Source organism: Balaenoptera borealis (genome assembly GCF_965194805.1).
Source record: "Balaenoptera borealis genome assembly, chromosome: 7".
In the NCBI taxonomy this organism is placed as follows: domain Eukaryota; kingdom Metazoa; phylum Chordata; class Mammalia; order Artiodactyla; family Balaenopteridae; genus Balaenoptera; species Balaenoptera borealis.
In genome coordinates, this window is record NC_138864.1 from 118,140,233 (window position 1) to 118,164,820 (window position 24,588).

General features: G+C 49.8%; 1 protein-coding gene across 5 annotated transcripts; it reads left to right on the plus strand.

Moving 5' to 3' along the window:
• The first annotated feature begins 9,545 nt into the window (after positions 1 to 9,545).
• EPHB6 (EPH receptor B6) lies at positions 9,546 to 24,530 on the plus strand. Of its 5 annotated transcripts, none has more exons than XM_082400431.1 (19): positions 9,548 to 9,830; positions 17,048 to 17,120; positions 17,399 to 17,448; positions 17,525 to 17,597; positions 17,883 to 17,947; positions 18,212 to 18,965; positions 19,628 to 19,783; positions 20,130 to 20,468; positions 20,563 to 20,687; positions 20,874 to 21,036; positions 21,282 to 21,396; positions 21,640 to 21,692; positions 21,869 to 21,988; positions 22,103 to 22,350; positions 22,596 to 22,769; positions 23,250 to 23,399; positions 23,600 to 23,805; positions 23,990 to 24,084; positions 24,190 to 24,530. In XM_082400431.1, the coding sequence occupies exons 2-19, from the start codon at positions 17,078 to 17,080 to the stop codon at positions 24,258 to 24,260; spliced, it is 3,000 nt and encodes a 999-aa protein (XP_082256557.1). In that variant the 5' UTR covers positions 9,548 to 9,830; positions 17,048 to 17,077; the 3' UTR covers positions 24,261 to 24,530. The 5 variants fall into 5 exon arrangements, with proteins under 5 accessions (XP_082256559.1, XP_082256557.1, XP_082256555.1 ...); XM_082400429.1 differs by having other exon boundaries at positions 9,551 to 9,830; positions 23,929 to 24,084; XM_082400433.1 differs by lacking the exon at positions 23,990 to 24,084 and having other exon boundaries at positions 9,546 to 9,830.
• The last annotated feature ends 58 nt before the right edge of the window (positions 24,531 to 24,588 follow it).

Here is a 24,588-nt window from a genome sequence, read left to right on the forward strand (position 1 = left end):
AATATTTGTCCTTCTATATCTGGCTTATTTCCCTAAGCATAATATTTTCAAGGTCCATCCGGGTAGCATATGTCACAGTGTCATTTCCTTTTCTGGTTGAATAATATTTCATCATATGTATATACTACCTTTTGTTTATCTGTTCATCTGTTCACTTGGATTGTTCCTACCTTTTGGCTATTGTGAATAATGCTGCTATGAACATCTGTTCTAGTTCCTGATTTCAATCCTTTTGTGTATATACATAGGAGTGAAATTGCTGGGTCGTGTGGTAGTTCTACGAGTAACTTTTTAGAAAACCGCCAAACTGTTTTCCATAGCTGCTGCTTCATTTTACATTCCCACCAGCAGTACACAAGAAGTCCAATTTCTCCACATCCTCACCAACACATATTTTCCACTTTTAAAATTATAGCCATCATAGTAAATATTAAGTGGTATCTCGTGATTTTGATTTGCATTTCCCTAATGATGAATGATGTTGAGTACCTTTTCATGTGCTTATTGGACATTGGTATATCTTCCTTGGATAAATGTCTATTCAAGTCCTTTGCCCATTTTTGAATTGGGCTATTGGGTTTTTTTGTTGTTGAGTTTTAGGAGTCCTTTATATATTCTGGATATTAAATGCATACCAGATATTTAATTTACAAATATTTTCTTCCATTCTTTACATTATCATTTTGGTTTCTTGATATTATCCCTTGATATACAAAAGTTCTTAATTTTGATGAAATCCAGTTTATCTTTGTGTGTGTGTGCCTGGCTTTTGGTGTCATGTCTATGAAATCGTTGCCAAATCCAAAGTCACAAAGATTTTCCCCAATGTTTTCTTCTAAGAGTTTTATAGTTTTAGCTCTTAAGTTTAGTTCTTTGATTCACTTTAATTTTCATATATAATGTAAGGTAAGGGTCCAACTTCAGTCTTTGGCCAGTTTTCCCAGTGCCATTTGTTGAACAGATTGTCCTTTCCTCTTTCAAGGATCTTAGCACTCCTCAAAAATCAATTGACCATATATGTGAGGGTTTATTCTGGGCTTTCAGCTGAGATTTTTAAGAATAAATAGGAGTTACCTAGATGACAAAAGAGAGAAAAATCCCTCTAAGTAGAACGATTAGTTTGAGCAACAGTAAGTATTGCCTTTCTTTTCAAGGAATGTAGCATTGATATCTCATTTTTCTATTCCTCTTACACATACTGCATTAAAATAATCTGGTTTTCTAACATCTCTTCGGGGGGATACTTTGAGTTACTTACTTTACTCTGGGGGAGTCTCCAGCAGGATAATACAGGGTAGCACTAAATCTACTCTCCTTCTTCATCTTGTAACCAAAGTGATACATAAATATGCCACTTTTTTTTCTTCTAGTATCCAACAGGTAGTGGTGATTCAGAAAAGCACAACTCAGAAGACAAAACATTAATTCTCATAAAAAGTACAGAACAAAATTATAAGGAGAAAGAACCTAATTATCTAATAATTAGTAAAGCCCACCTTGCCCATAATAAAATTAGCAATTACATTATTATCAACAGCAGTGTTAGAAAAGCTCCTTCTAGGCAATTAAAAAATTTGTTGGAGGGAAGAAAGGGGAAGTTGGTGTTTGTTGTAGGGATTTAATGAGCGTTAACATGGGAAATTTCTGTAATTTCCACTAGTTTTATTTAACATTCTACATTATCTGTCAAATGTCTCTACTTCATTAATCTATTTTGAATGAAATGAATGAATATTATCCAGTTAAGAAATGTACTCTATTTTCCAATATGGAAATAAACAATTTCATGTTTTCATTTAAAGTGATTAAAGTCTTTAAGCCTATATTTTTGTTGAATTTGAATGTGACTATCCCATGATTTTTTTTAATCATCTCCCCCTTTCACACTGCATCCTGTTGGGTTTATAATAAATAAAAAGTGAGCTCAGTTCTAAGCTTTATCCTTTTTCATGATTGCTGCTTTAGCTACACAAATACTCAGATGAAGCTTTTGAAATTATTGCTTGTAAGAGCCTAATCAATTTTGCAAACAAATTAGCATCTTTTCGCATCTCTCCTTGGGTTGTGAAGGTGCAGGGAAAGAGAGGGGTAGAAGAAGAGGAGAGGTGGGCAATGGGAAGGATAGCAATGTTCTCCTTCCGTGTGTGTGTGTGTGTGTGTGTGTGTGTGAGAGTGTATTTAAACTCCATGGTTTAAATATTTCAAAATTATATGTTTAATTTTAACAGTATTATTTTGTACTGTTTCTGATGGCTCCATTTTTTTTTTTTTTTAAATAATACCCAGGTTTCTTTTTTTTAAAAAATTAATTAATTAATTTATTTATTTATTTTTGTCTGTGTTGGGTCTTCGTTTCTGTGCGAGGGCTTTCTCTAGTTGCGGCGAGCGGGGGCCACTCTTCATCGCGGTGCGCGGGCCTCTCACTGTCGCGGCCCCTCCCGTTGCGGGGCACAGGCTCCAGACGCGCAGGCTCAGTAATTGTGGCCCACGGGCCCAGTTGCTCCGTGGCATGTGGGATCCTCCCAGACCAGGGCTCGAACCCGTGTCCCCTGCATTGGCAGGCAGATTCCCAACCACTGCGCCACCAGGGAAGCCTGATGGTTCCATTTTTATTTGAGAAATTAAAGGGTCAAGTGCCCCCCCAATACCATCTCATTTATATAAATATTTCCAGAAATGCAAAAGACAACAATTCATTATTTAAGTATATTACAAAATGTGAAAGAGACTTTTTGTTACTTGCTACCTGAAGAAATTTCACAACATACTTATTCCACTGACTTACCATGGAAGTTGTTCTAGAATATTATGCTTATTAGGACAGTGTACTTGGTTTGACATCTGTCACTTTAATTATGTTTTCCACATTTTAATGCTTCCTTGTTATCTTTTGTATATTTTGCTTTTGCATTAATGAACTATATCCATTTACTTTTATCTTTTATCTATGGTTTGTAAGGTTAACACCCTATTTTAAAGATAATCTTACATGATTATCTTAAAACATTAAAAGTCTTTTAACCTAATTATGCCAACAGTAACGATTGACTTCCTTTGATGATGTCAAGGAAGTTAACACTGACGACATCCCCATCTTTGCTATTTCCCTTTCATACTTTGGATTATACTAATCTGGAGTTTAAAATCGCCTTTCAAAAAAACTTTCTTTTATATTTACATTGGATATTTTACTTTTGTTCCCATAATTACTCTCAATTACTTAATGTTCCTCTTTTTATTGCTTAGTGATTTGCAGGTTTTTATTTTGTTTTGTATTTTATTTATCCTACAACTTTAGTTTCAGTGATTATAACCACTTTTTCTCAATCACAGCTTTCATAATGAAGAATGAAATTGCTTATTCATCTCTTAATTGTTCAGAGTACATTTGCAGTGTGTCTTGCTGGAAAACAGACTTGAGTAGTAAATGTTCCAAGAATTTGCAGATCCAAGAATGACCTTATCTTGCCTCTTGAAAAGAATAGGTCCTGAGCTGGGAATATAATATTTAAGTCTATATTCAATAGAGAAGTATGAAGCTGCAGGTAACAAAAATCACAATTACAGGTTTTTGGTTCTTTTTTCATGTAACAAGCAGTATATGTGGTTGCTGGTTTTGGCTCAGCTGCCAATATGGCTGCTGCAGCTCCAGCCACCATGTCTGTGGTACCAGAATAATGGTCCCCAAAGATATCCACATCCTAATCCTTGAAATCTATTATGTGAGTGCACATGGCAGTGGGGAATTAAGATTGCATATAGAATTAAGGTTGCTAATTACCTGACCTGGAGATGGAGAGAATTGTCCTGGATTATCTGGGTGGATCCAATATAATCACACAAGTGATTATAAGTAGAAAAGGGAGAGAGAAGAGAGTCAGTGAGAAGAACTCAGCCCAACATTGCTGGCTTTAAAGATAGAGAAATTCATGAGTTAAGGAATGCAGTGGCCTCTGGACATTGCACTAGAGACGTCAAGGAAACAGTGCCTCCAGAGGGAACACAGACCTGCTTACATCTTGATTTTTTTTTTCTTTTTTTTTTAGCCCAGCTACACCTATTTCAGACTTCTGACCTCCAGAACTGTAAAATAATACCTTTGTGTTGTTTTTAGCTTCTAAGTTTTTTGCGGCATTTGGTAGGAAACCAGTACAATGTCCAAGGGATGATTTCAAAGCAAGACAGACGAGAAAGGGCCACATCAGCCAAATCTGTGCCCCTTTTATCAGAAATCCAAAAGCTTTCTCAGAAGTGCCCCAAGCAGAATTCTATTTCCTTCTCATGAAGCAGAATTAGGCTGGGTATCCACTCCTAACTGTAAGAAAGACTAGGAGGGCAATTATTTAAGCTTCTCAGCCTCAACATTTCAGGTAGCTAACGAGAAGAGTTGGGAATGGCTTTTTAGAAGCTGATCAATAGTGTTTTATCCTTTTCTTCTGAGCACTCTGAAGGTATTATTCTACAGCTATGGACCTTCTCATTAATCAATGCCCCAGAAAAGAAATACGAACACATCTTGACTTTGACTCTTGTTAAAAATGAACTCTGTGTGTGTGTATAAATTTATAAGGTACTCACTGGAAAACTTTTACCAGAATATATCTTGGTATTGATTTCTGCCTATCAGTTTTGCTAAATTGTCAGTTTCATGAGTTTTTTTAAAGTTAATTCAACTATGTAATAAATATTCATTAAGTACTTAGCATGTGGACTTCCCTGGCAGTGCAGTGGTTAAGAATCTGCCTGCCAGTGCAGGCGACACAGGTTCGAACCCTGGTCCGGGAAGATCCCACATGTTGCGGAGCAGCTAAACCCGTGTGCCACAACTACTGAGCCTGCGCTCTAGAGCCTGAGAGCCACAACGAATGAGCCCACATGCTATAACTACTGAAGCCCACGCACCTAGAGCCCATGCTCCACAACAAGCGAAGACACCGCAATGAGAAGCCCGCACACCGCAATGAAGAGTAGCCCCCGCTCGCCACAACCAGAGAAAAGCCCGCGCACAGCAACGAAGACCCAACGCAGCCAAAAATAAAATAAATGAATTTATTTTTTTTAAAAAAAGTACTTAGCCTGTGCCAGATACTGAAATAAATTTCGTTAATTTTTTATTTTTCTTCTCTTGTGTTTTTAATCTGTCTTCTCATTCTGGTATTACTGTCATTTTAAGGTTAGAATCCCCTTTTGTATTTTTCAGATGTTTTATCTTCTCTGTTAGTTAAAAAATAATCTATTTATGTCTCACATGGAATGTCTTCCCAGGTTCATGTTATATTTCACTGGTTTGTTTTTCCTGGAGTCTTAAGTCAATTTTTTTCTTTCTGCATGACTGAGATTTTATTTTGGCTATTGTGCTTTTCTTTTTTTTTTCACACTCCCTTTTCATCCCAACCTTTAAAAATAGTTTCCGTATCTGCTTTTAACTCACTAAGAATATAAAGTGAAAACCTTTTCTTTAAACTCTTACATCATTACTCCTTTTTCACTTTGCCTCAGATTTTTAAAAGATCTCAAGTTTTGTTGTTGTTTACTAATTATTAATACCGACTTGCTCCTTTTGTTACTGGTGCTTAAAGGTCTGATGGGATAGACTCCAGAATCCCATATGAACGGAGAGAGAGAACTATTGTCTAAGACAAGGGAACATCCAGCAGCCTGAGAACTAGGAAATGCTCCAGCCACATCTAGAGCTAGTGGCAGATCTTGCAGCAATGCAGGTGACCCTTCCTATTTTTGGGGGTGGGGGTGGGGATGTGGATATTTTCAGAGAACACGGTCTGGGACCAGAGCTAGAGGACAAGACTGCATGTGACTGGAAGAGCAGACCATGGGATCACCTGCTCCGTGTTGTAGATCATCGCACCCTGTCTGGATCCAAAGGGAGAAGACACAGCATAGACAAGGGAAGGGGCAGAGTGGTGTGGCACACTTGTCAACCCTGTCCCGCACATGGGGATTGCCCAAACTCTTCTTAAAATCTGGAATGTTTTCAACTCTTCTGGTTTATATGAGTGACTGCAGAGGATTTTTCTTCTGAGATGGTGTCATAGCTATTCTAGTAAAAGGAGGCGCCTAGCATTCCCTTCACTCCATTAACTTCCTAGGAATCATCTTTGAACTTTAAAAATATGTATTAAAGATGCTGGCCTGGAGGGGTGGGCTGCAAGGATGTCTGATGAAAAGCCTCCGTCTTCATAGATTGCAGGAAAAGTAGGTAATTGTGATCATCTCAGCTCATTTGCGGTGGAGGCTGCTGGTTGCTTGTCTAACATTCTTTCCCTTCTCCTCTCTCACTAACAGACCTTTAATTTTATTTGGTGCACCTGTATTCCCTGGCCAATAATATACAAGGAGAAGTCACTGGGTAAAGCCCCCAGGAAGGATCTTTAAAGAGTCTTAACTCAGCTGAAACTATGCCCTTTATTCTGTGCCCATCTTCTATCTCTTGACTGAAACTAATAGACCTTATAATTGGAACTCTGGCTGATGGGCGGACAACCTGAGAACAAGGCCTCACCCTAAAGACAGAGGGGCAGAAACCTAAGTCTTGTTGACCTGGGGCTGCCATAGCAACCCTGAATTCCTCGATTTGTTCCTTACATGCAGCTGACATCAATCTCTAACTGATTAAACATCCTATCAGGAGAGAAGAGCCTTTCTCTTTCTCTCTGTGCACTAATACCTGTAAATGTCTTTTTATTATCGTTCGGTTAAAGTAATGCAAAAGTGTAAGACTCCGATGGGTAAACTTTGAAGATCACTCACATCCAATGAGCATTCAGGTTATCTGTCACCACTGGTGTACAAATCAGTTGCAAACTAGGTTTGTCTTTCAAACAAACCAGTCCTGTAGGTTTACTCTAGAAGTTTCTAAACAAACAAACAAAATTGTATAAATTGGGCGTTTGACACTTTTATAGGCCAAAATGTTTGGAGACCAGACTCCAGCTTTTGGGAAGACTGCCCCTAGAGGCCACGGAGCCTGGAGACAGTTCAGGGACATGCCAGGGACCCTGTGAGCTTGTGCTTCTGGAGCTATAACTCATGTCTTGGAATAAGAGATCTGGGGGCTCAGCAAGTTGCTTTATTGCTTTTTACTAGAATTCTTATCACTGATATTACTTATAAAGCTCTTTGTTTATAATAACATCAGCTTGCATTAGCCATTCTAAAGGGAAATAAAAAAGAAGAAAATTGCACATCCTTGGGGAGTGACAGATGTTGGAGAGAGAAAAACCCAAGAAGGAGGCAAAAACAGAAAAACAAAACCAGAACCAGTCAAAAAGCCATCTCAAATCACCTGGAGTTTTCTACTCAGGATCTTCTTTTGGCTCCAAATTTACATTGTAGATGGTTGTGTCCCAACATAATGACTTCTGTGAGCCACAGACTTTATTAGGTCCTGCCCTTCAGCACAGAGCAAATTTAAATACAATGATTTTTTATTCACTTATTCTAAAACACTTCTAAGCACCTAATGTGTGCCAGGCACTGAACAAATTTTAGAAAGGATTTATATCCAACTTTAAGAAGGAATTTATTACTTTGTTTTTTAATAGCTGCAGATGGCAGCATCACTTAACAATGCATTCTGTGCTATCCACCTGCTTTTAAAATTTAGTTTGATAACACACAGGAGATTATGATACAGGGCAAATTGTCATCACAAATTTAAACCTCTTTGCCTCCAGGGTGCAAGGGAGCTTTCTTTGAAGATGGGATGTCTCTCAAATATTAACAAAAGAAAAAGAACTAATTACATAAGCCTCAAACAACAAAAACTTAATTTCATATTATAGGCACCTAATGGGCGGTATAAAAAATGAGCTATGTCAGACAATAGAAAGGAATAGAGATATTTTTTGCTATAATGTCAATATATGATGAATTGCAAATTACTATTAGAACTTCTGGGTTTTATAAAGTTACTTCTATGTTTTGGTTTGATTGATACTTTTATTTTTAACATAATTTAATCATATGCTTTTTTAAAAAGTTCCCAATATACCCATAGCTTTCTGACAATCAAATTATTACTATATCTAGGATCATGAGTTATGTAATATTGCATATAAAGCCAGGTTTCTCCACAAAAGTCTTTCAAGGTCTTGGGGAGAACTGATTTGGAAATGAAGGCAATTCTCTACCACTGAGTTTCAGAGCAAAGAGAAGAAACAGATAAACTCACCAATGTGAGTGGACTTATCATTTGGATGTCCAAATGCAGAATCCCTCAACAGCATTAGGCTTATTAATTGACTCAGATATTGAGAGTAAACAAGCCCCTTGCCCGGGGACTTGTTCAGTCGCCTTTGTCTTTCTTTATATCACTCATTCAGCCAATTCATTAAAGCCTGTGTTTCTCCCAGGTGCCTAATGAGTTTCATTGTTCTGCTTATTGCGCTTGTGGGCTCATAGACCTCCTTCACAATTTTCCTGGATTTCTGAATGCTCCTTAAGTACCAGTTTTGACCAGCCCATTTGCAGCTAGTGCTTTAATAAAGGTGTCGTGAATAAATGAAGAACGTAGGAGAATGATGTGGGACAGGGTAACATGGGGAGCTGGGGGTGGGGGAATAAGCCAGACTCCCCCTGATACTTGTGTTCTTTGAAAGAGCCAGCAGGTGGCAGCAACACTTCGCAGCAAGGCCTCAGCTCAGGGCTGTTAGGACCGGAACAATAGAACCCCAATCCTGTCCCGGGTTTGAGAGGAAGCTACGGGTGGGCAGAAACCTTTTTTCCTCGCGGCGCCCCCTCCGTTCCTCAACCCTTCCAGGCACCCGCTGCAAGTACTTTCCACCGTCTCTCATCCGTGTGGGGAATTTCTCTCTGGGGAGCGGGCGAGAGAAGAGGCACCCAGAGGTGCAGCGACTTGCCCGGCAGTGTAAGCTCCTGGCACCGACCTCGGGACTTCCCCCACTCTGAGACCCAGGCTTCCCTGCCCTTCGGAGAGGATGGAGGGCGGGCGGGTGGAGTCAGAAGCCCCAACGCCGGGCAAGATCCAGGGTCCCCAACGCGGGGAAGAGCTGAAGCCGAGATCAGAGCCCCTTTCGTACCCTGACTGCCTATCCACCCCCAGCCCACCTCCGCACCCTCTAAATTCTCAGTTTGTCTTTCCCTCCACCCCCTTCTCCTTCTTTCTCTTTTTCTCAGCTCACGCCCACCTTAGTTCAAATCTGAGTGGGAACTAAAACAGCGGGTTTAGTTCCTGGAGTTGAAGCAGAAAAGCAGGGGAGGCGACGGGGCGCAGGTGTCCCTGCCCTGCCCTGGGCACCAGTGGCGCAGCTCTCCGAGCGCCGGAGCCCGCACCCGCCCCGGGGGCTTTAAACAGAGCTCCCGGCGGGCCGCCTCCCCCAGCCCGGCCCGCGCGCCATCCTCCGCGCCCACGTCCCCTGGCCCGGCGCACAGGCAGGCCCCGGGCGAGCCCCGCGCACTCGCCGCCGAGGCCGAGAGGGCGGGCTGGGCTCCCCGGAAGAGGGGAGAGGGAGGGCGGCCGAAGGGGCCGGAGAGGGGGCGGGCCGGGCGGGGAGGGACGCGGAGGGGGCGGGCTGGGCTGCGCTCGCTCCAGCCGCCGCTCGGGAGCAGAGTAGCGGTCGGCGGGACCCGCGACCCAGCGCGGCGCCGGCGAGCGCGACGCGGGCCCCTCAAGATTCGCGGCGCCCCGCCTCCGGAGCAGCCCCGGCCGCCGCGCGGACCCGCGCCGCGGAGAAGGTTGGTCCCTGCACCCGAGCGGAGAGGCGGGCGGCCTCGGTGAGCGCCCGGAGCCCCGGCTCCAGCGCGGGGCCTCGGGGGAGCGCAGACCTGCTGAGCCTGCGGCCGGCGCGAAGGTGAGCCCGGGGGTCGTGGGGGGCCGGGGGCCTGCGTGCCTGGGGACAGGAATTCGGGTTTGCAGAAGTAAAGGGGCCCTCCAGACAGGGCCTCTGCAGATCCGGGGGTCCTCGCGGGGGAGTGCTGAGTCTCCGTCCCCAAAGCGAGAGCGGGGTTCGGGAGGGGTGCGGACCCGGCCAGCCTGGCTCCCACCCGACCCCCGCCTGTGACGAGCCGTCAGTGACACCCCGATGAGCCTGCTGCTGCGGCCCCCCACGGTGTTTCCAGAGGCACTCGGTTGGCTCTGATATAGGAGTTCCTGATCTAGGGGTCCTGGAAGAGGCCGGGCTCCCAGCCTGCTGAAGAGGATTGACCACCCGTCTGACTCCAGTGGCATGTCTCCAATCCCGGCGGAGCTGGGAGGAGCAAGGAGGTTGATCGCACACCTGCCCCCAGCTCCCCACAGCCTATCCTGCTCCCGCAGCCCCATGACCACCCATAAGCCCTGGAGTGGAGGGAACGCTTGGTTGCTGCTCCCCAGCCCTGACCCCCAAATCACAACCAAAGTCTACTGCTTGCTGCTGCTGCCCCAGCTCCACCCCCTCGCTTTACATCTGGGTGCGTGGCCCTGCCTGCCCGACACCCCGACCCACCAGCCTTGGCTGTCTGGCACCCTCTCTCCTCCCATCCCTGGGGGAGCTGGCAGGGGCCCAGCGTAGCCGATGTTGTAATGTCCCTGGCAGTACCCAGGGAGAGAAGTGGCTGGGCCTGTTCCCAGTCAGTTAACCCCGGGCCCTGTGCCCGCCCCGGGAACTTGACTCAGGCTCTAGAAGGAGAGATGCTCGTTTAGTGGGAAAGGAGCTGTGGGAAGCTGGCAGTCCAGGGAAACTGCCCAAGTGACTGGGGCTCTGAGACTTGCCAGGTGCTGCTGTTCAGAGGGGCTGGTTGGCTCTTTCAGGGCAATGCACATTTTTTATTGCAGGAAGATTAGGGTGCAGGCTGTTATGTATGTACCTGCCTAGTGACCTGGGGAAGAGGACTCCTTTAGAGTCTGTCGGTTCCTTCAGGGGGCAAGAAGATGGCAGGCAAGGGCCGCTCTGTCATCAGAATGCCAGGGAGCAACAGGCAGTGATGGGCTGAGCGGGGGAAGGGCAGGACCATCCCTCCTCCGGGCAGGGCCAGATGCTCTCCCAGCGGATCACCATCTCCAGAGCTGGGCCCTTGGCCTTGTGTCCCCACCAGGTGGAATGGGGATGCTGGGGTTTGGGGGACTTTGAGCCTGAGGTTTCCCTTTCTCTACTTCCCTGCGTACCTTACTCTCCCAGCCCAGGGGTTTCCACAGGAACAACTCCTGGGGCAGAGAGAGGTTGACAACCCAACTAGGGGTGGAGTAGGGAGAGACTCAGGGTGAGGGGGAAGGGCTCATGGGCATATGCCAGCAACGTGAGGACCACTCGGGATCTGCAGGGATGGGCCTGCTGCCACACACACACACACCCAGCGCATACTCTCCTGCTCCACACCCATCTCACCTTATAGACACTCTCCCTTACACACTCTCACACTTGCTCTCACGGGCACCGGTCCTGGCACTCATGGGCTTTCTTCCACAATCTTCCACTTACTCATCTCTCCTGTATATGCACCAACTGCCCCAACACCCTCCCTTATTCCCTTTACCAGGGCCCCGCATGTCCCCCCATCATGCACAGCCAGAGTGGCTCATTCTAAGTGGCTGTCTGGCTAGACCCAGACACTGCCTGCATCTTAAAAGCCTCCCCCAGCTTCACAGCCAGCCGGGGAGTGGGAGGCACATTTGTCTGCCTCTGCGTGCTCTGGGGGACATTCTCCGGGGCTGGAGGCCTCCAGGGACATAGCACTGTCCTCTGCTAGGACAGTGTGCTAGCCAGTGTGTCCTAGCCAATCCACACATTGGCTTCTCCAGCCAGGGCAGCAGGGGCTAGAAGCACCGGAGGAAAGCTACCTCCTCACTGTCTGCTCTGGATGCCTCCTTAAAGGCCGCTGGGATCCTTTTCAGGGCGGGTGGCCAGATCTCAAAGAGACCTACTGAGACCAAGGTAGAGATTAAGGGGTAGAGGCTGCAGCATTCAGCTGAGCAAGGATTATACTGGAATTTCCTGGGCGTTTAACAGCTGCAGAACAGGACGGACGACAGGGCCTGTGGTGCTGACCCCTCCCACGCTGACCCTGCGGCTAACAGGTGTGAGGACCAGCTCAGCAACCAGAGCAGACGCACCAGCCACTTAAAGCCGTTGGCCTCTTTGCCCTTGGGACCTTCCCTCGCCCTGCTGGCCCCTGCAGGCTGCTCTGCTTCCCTATCGGGGCTCGCTTTGCGGTGATGCCCCGTGTGCGTTCCGAGTGTATAGCCCTCTCTGTCCCCCTCTTTCTCTTTGAAGTTGCAGGCCTTTGCTTACAGGATGCCTGACATCCTGTAAGAAAAGCATGGCATAATCAGTGGGGCAATTTGAACTTCTTGGGAGATAAGCTTAAAGACTATCCAGGGATAGAAGTTATTTTGCTTTTATTGTTGACATTATTTCGCTCATTCATTCCCAGGTCCTACTGCCTCTCCCTCTCTGCTTTCTTCTTATAGATGAAAATTTCTAGATGTTTGGAAACTTAGAGGGCACAGGGCAGGGAGGATAAATTGTAAACATGTTATACTAGTCTAAGTTTTATAAATATTTTCCTTTTCTGTTTAGATTCTATGAGATTTTGTTTTAATTATAAAAATAAGATATGCTCATTGTAACAAAAACAATTCAAGTATGTATAAGAGACCGTTAATAACTGCTTCCCCATGCTCCTACAGTAACCAATTTTACTGGCCCAATATATCTTTTGCCATACCTTTCCTCCAAGCTCACTGGGCTTAGATTATTTAATTTTTAAAAATTCGCTTTGTGGATCGAGGTGCATAAATTATATTTAACTCAGCTTGGTTTGTTCATAAATTATCATATTTAGCATTTTAATTTGAGCACAGTAAACTTCTTAAATTCTTACAGATTTACTCATTTATTTTTAAATCTTTCATTTTTATACATAACAGAGCTCATAAGCTGTGATTTAGAAACTAAGATTCTACACATCTTTAATCTTTGCCATTTTGTGAAAACAAAATACAATCCTGATGCCTATGAAACTGTCATGTTTTTGTAAACTAAAGAAATGTAGCAAGCTTGTGGCTCTCGTGTCCCTACTGTATCAAAAAGATATAAAATGGTATAACCAGAAGAGGAGCTGAGGAAAAAAAAAAATCTGGTCGTAGAATGCAATTTTTATCACAAGAAACTTTGTCTAATCAGTCTCATTTTCTGAGCTATCATTTTACATCCACATTTCTGCTGCTCCTGGTGTTTTATATTTTTAAAACCAATACACATTTGAAATGTGAATGTTTTCCTGATGGAGATCAGTTTTCTGCTTTTTCAGGGGTTAGAGGATTTCTAAACCGTGACCGATTCATGAGCTGGAGGAGATAGAGGAATCTCAAGCAGGCCACAGGGAAGAGGGTGAGGGGCCTGGCCTTACAGAGGCCTGTCTCCCTCTGTGTGGCAGCAGGGATGTGATTGGCTGCTCCCAGGGCGCACTCCTGGACCAAATGGGGAAAGATGTCCTCATCCTCAGCCAGTGAAGGCACCTTTGAAAATCAAGTTCTAAGTCCTGCTTGTTTTGTATTCTAGGCATGTGATGGAGCTGCGTGTTCTTGTCACTTATATTTCCGCCTTTGAATCTTGTTTCAAAAGAATCTGCAGTGGCAGGAATTAGTTGACAGCAATTTCTTCCGTGTCTTAATAAAGTTCCCTCTATCCTTATTTTTATCCTTACCATAGAGGTACACTCAGTTTCTTTTTATACATTAAAAAATAAAAGACTTGGATTTATCTGCTTTGTTTGATACGTAAGAACTGACCTAACTTCCTAGTCTCACTCAGCAACAGTTTTTTTCTGAGGAAACTTATTTATAACCTTCAGTCTTCTGGATCCGAATCTAAAAGAGGTCCTCATCAAACAGCAAAAGTACACTTCTGGGTACTTGAAGGTCCTCAACCATTTCTTTTTAATGAATGTCTTTGTTCTTCGTAAAATTTCAAAACATTCCTTGTGGCAGTCTACATGTGATGTCTCCACTTTATTCTTTTCTTCCTGATTCCTCTTGACAACAGAAACTGAATGGATTTAGCGTGTTTTATAATTGCTTCTGCTTTTTTCTGGATCTTCTGGAGAGAGGCCAGCTTCATGTTGTCATCAAGATGCATACTAAGGCTATGCGCACACGCCCTATTATAGCCACAAGCCACCGTGTTACTTGTATTGTGGGTCATCAAAGCAAGTGCTTGGCCATTCATCTTCTAGACTGTTCCATACTGCACAGCTGATATGATCTGCAGGGCATCCTTTGCTCTCATGTTTTGCTGTCTCTCAAAAAAATTTCACTGGGATATTCCAAAGTGTTCATTATTCCTTCTCCATGATTATTTGTCTAGTTATAAGTTTAAGAAGACATGGTACTTATAGTTTCTTCTTTGAACAGATTCCAGAATCCATCCATGTTCTAACTGAAAGAGGCTATTTTAAAGACTATCTGCTGGGCAAATGGTGTAATAGCCTTCATTGTTTAAAGACGTTTTGCTGGCATTTTCAGTTCTTGATAACAGCCTTCCTAAAGACTCTGTGACCATTTCTCAAAGAAATGGTTGAGGACCTTCAAGTACCCAGAAGTGTACTTTTGCTGTTTGATGAGGACCTTTTTTCGATTCGGATCCAGAAGACCGAAGGTTATAAATAAGTTTCTTCAGACAGTGGTCTGCTCTGGTGTGTCAAGCATGCCTTCAAATTAAGTCATTGAGAGTTGGGGTGGGGTGTATATCTACAGCATGAATTACTTTAGGATAGTTTCTAAACAGCCGTTGATGATGGGACAGCGCTTTTTACTTTACCATCTCTCGGTTCTTGAAACATTTATTTTATATGTGAATGATTCTAGTAGCATTTGGGACAGTATTTGCAAAGAACCTCTGTTTCTTAGGAATAGTTTGCCCTATGGAAATGCTTCTTTTTCCCCCCAGCTTTACTGAGATACAGTTGACATATAATATTGTGTAAGTTTAAGATATACAACGTGAAGATTTGGCAATGCTCCTTACTTGCCTCCATGGGCTATAAATTGAACTCTCTGTTTCTCATCTAGGGGTCTAGAGGCATGAAAGGTGCATTTCAGTGGCTACATGGCAGACATCCATACATGTCAGCCCATGCAGCTGCAGAAATGGTGTCTTTTCATGAAAACCACCTGGAGATAACACCGACGGCTTCAGCTTACAGCATAGCCAGCATTAACTGAAAAAATCAGATTAACAGAAATCAAATCCTGATTCTCATATTTATCAAAATTAAATATAGTTTAATAGCTTAGTTTCAGCTTCATTGTGAAATGTGTAATTTTTAGGTGCCAACTTCCAATTGACTTTTTTTTTTTTTTTTACTCTCAAACTCGTGTCTTTTGAGAAACATGCCTCTTGTTTTCTTCTCAACAGAAATAAATGACCTCTAGTGTCCATGCAACTCACAGACTTTTGAGACTCAGTCACAAGGAGAGACGTAGCTCGCCCCTAACCTTAGACCAACCAGCAAAGAAAGGTCTGAGCTTCCTGGTCTTCACCGTGACCCTGGAGGCAGCCAGGGCTCCTGGGCATGTGCTTGTGAGCCGTAGTGCTGTGCTTCTTTTTTTTTTTTTTTTTTAATACAAGTGATTAATTTATTAAATTCTTAGGGAACTGATTTTTTTTTTTTTTTAATTATTAGCACCTTTAGTTATTATTTATTTATTTATTTATTCATCCATTTGGCTGTGTTGGGTCTTCGTTTCTGTGCGAGGGCTCTCTCCAGCTGTGGCAAGCGGGGGCCACTCTTCATCGCGGTGCGCGGGCCTCTCACTATCGTGGCCTCTCGTTGCGGAGCACAGGCTCCAGACACGCAGGCTCAGTAGTTGTGGCTCACGGGCCTAGTTGCTCTGCGGCATGTGGGACCTTCCCAGACCAGGGCTCGAACCCGTGTCCCCTGCATTAGCAGGCAGACTCTCAACCACTGCGCCACCAGGGAAGCCCAGCGCTGTGCTTCTTAAGGCTCGGGAATGTTTTACATAAAAGCGTGAAATCATTTTGAGGGCATGAACACTATTTTGATTCGTTTTATTAAACAGTTATTATTTATGGATTTGAATGAAATTTTAATGATTTCATTGAAAAATAATATGTATGCAAGATTTTTTAAATATAAAAATTTAAGGGGATATAGTGAGAGTAAGTGTCTCTTGCACTAGCCCCCATCCTCTCCCTCTCCCCTTCTTCCCAGGTTTTGTCTACCTTTCTTAAAGATCCTTACATACATATGTATATGTAGGTCCTTCTTAAGTTACCGATCAATCGGGAGCATACTGTATATGGTTCTGCAATGGACTATGTACTTTCACTTGGAAATTATTTTCATATCAGTACATAAACACTAGCCCTTATTCCTTCTGAAGGTTGTGCCATAATTTTTTAACCATCTTCCTATTGATGAACAGTTACTTTACAGTCTTTTCCCTTACAAGCAATGCTGCAATAAATATTCTTGTTCGAACATCTATGCAAAAGGATCCAAGTATACGATACCTGAAGGACAGATTCTTAGAAGTGAAGCTGCTAGATAGACATCGCCAACTGTCCTTCTAAGAGGATACACCAACTTGAGCCCGTATGCGCAATGAATGCAAGAGAGCCTATTTCTCATACCTTCCCCACCCAGGCATTGTTAATCTCGTAGAACAAAATGGCATTTCACTGTTGTTTCAACATGCCTCCCTTTCATTGTGAGCAAACTAGGGAGCATCTTTTCATATACACTTGTGGAGAGAGGACCTTGGTTCATAAAATGTAGGTATGCCACACCTACATAGCTCTGTCCCTTCTCTGTCCTGGCTCCTTTATCAGATGGAATCTTTCCGCCTATGTACTTTTCTGCGTCTGCTCTCACACCCTCCCTCCCATGATACCCCCCAGCTCTCCTTCTTCTGTCCCTCTTGCTTCACTGCCTCTCAGAAATGTCTAGAGTATCCGAGTCTGATGGGGGTTGGGAGGTGTTGGGCAGGGGGAACCGTGTGCCCCCAGGGAAGGAGTAGCTTCTAACTCGCCTGCTTTTAATGAGAAGAATCTTCTGATTTTCTATGCAGAGTGGCCGTAGGAGGAAGGGAGGAGAGTAAATGAAGAGAAAGAACTTGAATAGCTCCTTCCAGAAGCAAAGGGGTAAGACTGGCTCAGAACTACCCAGTGCTGTAAAGGGGAGGGCCATGAGAAACAGATGCTCAGAGATGGGTCACCTGTGGGGTGTAGTGGGTGACCGGGCACATGGTCCTCCAAGATGGTGGACCTGACACAGGTCAGGAGAGAGTCAGCCTCCTGCTGGCCCTCACCCATGGTTGGTGCTGGGGTACTTTGCGAGCTACAGGGGGAGACCCAGGGCCAACTCTGAAGCAATGCGGTTCCCTCCCACCGGCCTCCTCTGGTCCTTTGTGTCTCCCTAGGAAGCCAGCTTGGCTGCAGACCCCAGTCTTACGAAGCAGCAGCCCCACCTGGGAGCAGGGTGGTGGCCAGAGCAATGGTGGGAGCCCTGAAGATGCCTCATGGCCGCTGAGCGGGCTGCCCCGTCAGGGAGCAGGGTGGCGGGCATGGTGTGTGGCCTGTGGGTCCTGGTGCTGGTGTCCTCAGTCCTGGCTCTGGAAGGTAAGAGGGAGGGGAGATGGGAGAACCCCCCCACCTGCCAGGGGAGAGCCAGCACTGATGGGAAGTGGGAAAGATTCAGAAAAGTCAGGAAAGGGTGAAGACATCTAAAGGGGGAAAGGAAGGGGGAAGGTTTCAGAGAAAGGCTTCCGACAGGCAGCTGTGCTCCTGTTAGTCAATTCAAGGAACCGGGGAGGGAAATTCTCTTTTTCCTAATGGGAATGGGGTGGGGTGAGACCTGCTGGCTGAAGGCCTGCTAACTGCGTGCCCCTTCTTATCGCTGGGCAGAGGTATTGCTGGACACCACTGGAGAGACATCTGAGATTGGCTGGCTCACCTACCCACCAGGTGGGGTGAGTGTCACGCTTTCATTCTGAACCCAACGCCCCCCCACCCACCCCCACCCCCACCCCCGCTAGCGTGTTGAGTTTGTGGAGGAAACCCTGAGCAGAGATGGATGGGACAAGATGCCTGACCTCCAGAGGAGCAGGACTTCCTGGTATCCTCAGCTGCTTTGCATGTCCTTAATGCTAAGTTTCACCGGGAGGGATATGCCCCCGCCTCCCTGCACCTTTCCAGCCCCGAGCAGCTAATGCCCTCTGTGGTCCTCCCTGCAGTGGGACGAAGTGAGTGTTCTGGATGACCAGCGACGCCTGACTCGGACCTTCGAGGCATGCCACGTGGCCGGGGCCCTTCCCGGCCCCGGGCAGGACAACTGGCTGCAGACACACTTTGTGGAGCGGCGAGGGGCCCAGAGGGCGCACATCCGGCTGCACTTCTCCGTGCGGGCCTGCTCCAGCCTTGGCGTGGCGGGGGGCACCTGCCGGGAGACCTTCACGCTTTACTACCGCCAGGCCGAGGAGCCCGACAGCTCCGACAGCACCTCCTCCTGGCACCTCAAACGCTGGACCAAGGTGGACACGATCGCGGCGGATGAGAGTTTCCCCGCCTCCTCAGCGTGGGCGGTGGGCCCGCGCGGGGCGGGGCAGCGGGCGGGGCTGCAGCTGAACATCAAGGAGCGGAGCTTCGGGCCCTTGACCCAGCGCGGCTTCTACGTGGCCTTCCAGGACACCGGGGCCTGCCTGGCCCTCGTGGCGGTCAAGCTCTTCTCCTACGCCTGCCCCTCCGTGCTCCGCGCCTTCGCCACCTTTCCTGAGACGCAGGCCAGTGGGGCCGGGGGGGCCTCCCTGGTGGCGGCCGTGGGCACCTGTGTGGAGCACGCAGAGCCCGAGGAGGATGGAGGAGCGGGCCAGGCAGGAGGCAGCCCTCCCAGGCTGCACTGTAACGGGGAGGGCAAGTGGATGGTAGCCGTTGGGAGCTGCCGCTGCCAGCCCGGGCACGAGCCTGCTCGCGGAGACAAGGCCTGCCAAGGTGAGACCCCGCTCCCTTGCACCTGCCCCCCACCTTTGGGATCCTCTCCTGAACGAGCCCACACTTCATTTTGTCCCCAGAAGGTCAGGAATAAGTTATTTTAGGAAAGGACCCCTGTTTTCTCCAGATTTATTTCCTAAAGCGCACAACCTTGCTCTCAGCCACTCATCTGAAACTTCTAGAACCTTCTGGAGACTTCCACAGCGATTGCTGGGGATCCTAGGGCTGCAGGCCTGAGAAGGGATGGAGATGAAAGGAGTTAAACTCCTAGGCTGGCTTGGGATGGGGTCCTTTGTCCGCATTTGCCATCTAGCTGGGGATGGTTCGCCCCAGGGCCAGGTGACCAGGAGGCAGGTAGAAGGCCGTGCATGCAGCTGTAAAGAATGATCCTGCGGCAGAGGCAGGCTAGGCAGTCGAGCTCGGCAGCTACATGTGGTGCTTGCTCTGCTGCAGCCCCTACCACACCTCACTTTTTCCATCAATGGAAATGTAATTCGGCCCCGGCAAAATGGCAGAAGTAATCTCTGGCTGAGGGAGGGAAAGAGGGGAGAGAGGGGTGAGGAGGAGATGGATCTCAGAAGGCTGGCTGTGTGCAGGTGTGGGGGGCTCAGGAGGGGATGGACGGGGTGGGCCTGAGGCCTCTACCCTCCTCTGCCCCTCAGCCTGCCCCAGGGGGTCCTACAAAGCCTCGGCTGGGAATGCCCCCTGCTCACCATGCCCTGCCCGCAGCCTCGCCCCTGACCCTGCGGCCCCCGTGTGTGCCTGCCTGGAGGGCTTCTACCGGGCCAGCTCCGACCCCCCAGAGGCCCCCTGCACTGGTGAGTCCCCCCCACCCCCCGCCCCGGCCCCAGGGATGGGCGTGGGATGGGAGTGGGACCAGGGGAGGGAGAGCCTGGAGGGCAACACGGTGCAGCTGGTTTGCATTTGCACTGACTTCTTTCTCCTGTGTCCTTGCTTTCCTTCCCCGCCTCTTTCCCCTGACCCCATCTCCACCTGGCCCACCTCCTTCCTCTCTCGCCCCACCTGCCTTCTCCGCTTTCCCCTGCTTTCTGTCTCCTCCCTCTGGGCCATCCTCCCTCCCCTGCCTCCTTTCTTCCCCAATCACCCCCGCCCCACGACTCCGGCCTTCGCGGCGCTTCCCTGCCCTGCACACGCCCTCCCCAGCCCCCCCGTCGGCCCCTCAGGAGCTGTGGTTTGAGGTGCAGGGCTCTGCGCTCATGCTGCACTGGCGCCTGCCCCAGGAGCTGGGGGGACGCGGGGACCTGCTCTTCAACGTCGTGTGCAAGGAGTGTGGAGCGGGAGGCAAGGGCCCTTGTCGCCGCTGCAGGGATGAGGTGCATTTCGACCCCCGCCAGAGGGGCCTGACTGAGAGCCGCGTGCTCGTTGGGGGGCTCCGGGCACACGTGCCCTACATCTTGGAGGTGCAGGCCGTCAATGGGGTGTCGGAGCTCAGCCCCGACCCTCCCCAGGCTGCAGCCGTCAATGTCAGCACCAGCCACGCAGGTGAGCCTTGCCCTCCCTTAAGCTGCCAGTCACCGCCTTAGAGCCCACTCCTGCTCTCCCGCCCCTGGACACCGCCGCTAACCCCGCACTCCAGTTCCCTCCGCAGTGCCTGCTGTGCACCAGGTGAGCCGGGCCTCCAGCAGCATCACCGTGTCCTGGCCACAGCCCGACCAGGCCAACGGGGACATCCTGGATTATCAGCTCCGCTACTATGACCAGGTGGGGAGCAGAGGGGCGCCCGGCAGGGGTGTTGGGAGCCGCAAGTGCTCCGCAGTGGGGCTAGGGGTGGGGAGACAGGAGACGTGCCTCGGGGCCCTGCCGCAGCGGGGTGTGAGGAGCGGGGGCGGGAGCAGGGGGGCGAGGGGCCCTCGCAGCTGGCAGGGAGTGAGCGGCTGTCACCCCCAGGCAGAAGATGAATCCCACTCCTTCACCCTGACCAGCGAGACCAACACGGCCACCGTGACCCAGCTGAGCCCCGGCCACATCTATGGCTTCCAGGTGCGGGCACGGACAGCCGCAGGCCACGGCCCGTACGGGGGCAAGGTCTACTTCCAGACGCTGCCTCAAGGTGAGAGGAGGCCTGGACGGGGCAGGGGCGGCCCAAGGGATCGTGAGGAGGGGTCCAGGAACCATCCAGGCCTCGAACCTTCACCCCAAACCCTCCAGACTGGGAGACTGGCTGCCCACCGACCTTCGGGTCTGTGGGGGGAGGGGGTGTGGGTAGGTGGGTGCTTGCGGGGTGGTGTGTGTGTGAGGTCTGCACTGGCGTGTGAGATCTCCCACACCTGTGACTCTGGGTGGCTGGTTCTCCAGGTGAGCTGTCTGCCCAGCTTCCCGAGAGACTCTCCTTGGTGGTTGGGTCCATCCTGGGGGCGCTGGCCTTCCTTCTGCTGGCGGCCATCACCGTGCTGGCTCTCGTCTTCCAGAGGTGAGTCTCTCCCCACCGTGGCCCAGCACCATACTCTCCAAAGCACGATCCCAAGCCCTGATGGCCCCTAGGTTCCCTGCAAAAGCGCCCACGAGTGTCCACCACCACCACCACCCAGCCCCTGCCCTTGGGGCGCGGCTCCTTCCAGCCACTGATCCCTGGCAGGACCTTGGCCTTCGTGGGCAGACTGGGGGGGTAAATGGGAGAGGGAGTGTGACCGCAGGACTCTGGTTTGTCCCCCAGGAAGCGGCGTGGAACTGGCTACACGGAGCAGCTGCAGCAGTACAGCAGCCCAGGTGTGGGTGTGGCTGGGATGGGAGGGGCCGGGGGCCGGGAGGGCACCGGGCAAGGCTGGGCCCCGCACGGTCGAGGGCAGCTCCTTGGCACCATCTTCGGCAGTGAGAGAGCGTGCCTGGGGTGCGTGGGCCGCCCGCCTGCACACCTCCTCATAATGGACCCCATGTGCCTGCAGGGCTAGGGGTGAAGTACTACGTCGACCCCTCCACCTACGAGGACCCCTGCCAGGCCATCCGAGAATTCGCCCGGGAGGTCGATCCCACATACATGAAGATCGAGGAGGTCATTGGAGCAGGTATGGCAGAGGCAGAGGGAGGGCACGGAAGGGGTCCCAGCAGGGTCCCTCCTAAACAGGGCAGGACACTGAGTCCTTCCTGGAGACCCCCCCAGCGTACGCCTGCTTTCCCAGGCTCCTTCGGGGAGGTGCGCCGGGGCCGCCTGCAGCCCCGGGGACGGCGGGAGCAGGCCGTGGCCATCCAGGCCCTGTGGAGCGGAGGCGCCGAGAGCCTGCAGACGGCCTTTCTAGGCCAGGCCGCAGTGCTGGGCCAGTTTCAGCACCCCAACATCCTGCGGCTGGAGGGCGTGGTCACCAAGAGCCGGCCCCTCATGGTGGTGACGGAGCTCATGGAGCTGGGCCCGCTGGACAGCTTCCTGAGGGTCAGTCAGGCTGGTGGCAAGGTGTGGGGGTCGGCTCGGGCCGGGAAGGTGGGCACTTCTCAACTGTCCCGGAGACAGAGCCCTGTCTGTGCCTTCGCTCCCTGCTGCCCCACCTCCAGGGTCTCCGTCCTTCACTCCCAGGCCGTTCGCTGATCCCCAGGTCCCTTTGCCTTTTGGCGCCAGCGTCTCTGCGTGATGTGCCGAGGTTCCCCGCCCCTTGGCTGACCTCTGCCCCCATCCCTCAGCAGCGGGAGGGCCAGTTCAGCAGCCTGCAGCTGGTGGCCATGCAGCGGGGCGTGGCCGCCGCCATGCACCACCTGTCCAGCTTCGCCTTCGTCCACCGCGCACTCGCTGCCCACAGCGTGCTGGTGAACAGCCACCTAGTGTGCAAAGTGGCTCGTCTTGGCCACAGTCCTCAGGTGAGAGCACAGCCTTGGGGCCCCACATCCCTCAGGGGGTGCCGGAGGCTGAGCTGGAACCTGGGGCGGTGGATGCCTCAGGTGGTGTATCTTAGTGTCTGAAGGGGCAGAGCTCACCTGTGTGATGGAGGGGTTTCAGGGACTGAGGACACTGGGGAAGAAAGGGGACTGGGAGGGTGGGAGTCCTAGAACCACCTCCTGCCCTTCCCTAATGCTGACTCGTGTCAGAGCCGCCGGGTACAAATCGTGAACACGCCACCCTCAAGCTCTGTGACTTTGCACAGGTTTGTACTTCTCGATGCCTCAGCCTTTGCCTCTGCAAAATGGAGATAATGGCATCTATGCTACAGGGTCGTTATGGGATTAAACGAGAGGCTTGATGTAAAACCCTTGAGGCACATCTGAGCACGTAGTAGTTGATCAATAACTAGGACCACTGCTCTGATTATTGCTGTTGTTACTTTCAACCCCACCCCTCAGGGCCCAAGTTGTATGCTTCGCTGGGCAGCCCCAGAGGTCATTGCACACGGGAAACATACAACATCCAGTGACGTCTGGAGCTTTGGGATAGTGATGTGGGAAGTGATGAGTTACGGAGAACGGCCCTACTGGGACATGCGTGACCAGGAGGTGAGCTCTTGACCTAGACACTGCCAATTCCCTACCGCTGTCCCTCCAGCCTTCACAGACTCACACATTCTAAGCCCTCCATTCGTGGGTCTCATTTTCCATATCTTTTAAGTTCCTTTCCAACCTCATGGTTACCTGACAATACATTCCTTTCCACTAGCAATAGCCTCCAAGCACCACGTGCTTCCTCTAACCCCCAGGTACTAAATGCAATAGAGCAGGAGTTCCGGCTGCCCCCGCCTCCAGGCTGTCCGCCTGGATTACACCTGCTTATGCTGGACACTTGGCAGAAGGATCGTACCCAGCGACCTCACTTTGACCAGCTGGTGGCTGCGTTTGACAAGATGATCCGCAAGCCAGACACTCTGCAGGGAGCAGAGCACTCCGGCGGGAGCCCCAGGGACAGGTCTGGAGCTTGGGGCTAAAGCCTGGGAAAGCCAGGGAGGGATGAGGCAAACCAAAAAGCAAACTGAGGCGAAGGGGACTAGGATGAAGAGGGGACCTTGACCTGCCTGCCCCTCCCACTCAGACCCTCCCAGGCCCTTCTGAACCCCGCGGCCCTGGACTTTCCCTCTCTGCACTCCCCTCAGGCCTGGCTCTCGGCCATCGGCCTGGAGTGCTACCAGGACAGCTTCTCCCAGTCCGGCCTCCACACCTTCAGTGACGTGGCTCAGCTCAGCCTGGAGTAAGCAGGGTGAGGTGGGAGAGGGGAGCCCAGGCCCCAGGGCAGCGGTCGCGCCTGGGATCTTGGAGATACTGGCCCCGATTTAATCCACTCCTTCCCCAACAGAGACCTGCCAACCCTGGGCATCACCCTGGCCGGCCACCAGAAGAAGCTGCTGCACCACATCCAGCTCCTGAAGCAGCACCTGAGGCCGCTGGGCTCCGTGGAGGTCTGAGCCCCCGGCAGAAAGCTATGAACTGACAGACAGACAGACACTGCCCGTGACCCAGTCCTGGACGCAGGTCCAAGGAGGACATGGGAGATGGGAGCCCGTCTCCACCCTGGCCTCCGTGAGAGGCACCTGCCCGCCACACTAAACCCGACCCTGGGGACGCCTCACTCCCTGGTCCTCTGCCCCTCCACCTCCCTCCCCCACATTAAAGGGAAAGAAGGGATTTTGCAAGTTGGAGGTGTGGTGAGGCCTCGGTCTGCAAGGAAGGGGGTGGGAAGGCCTTGGAGCAGAGA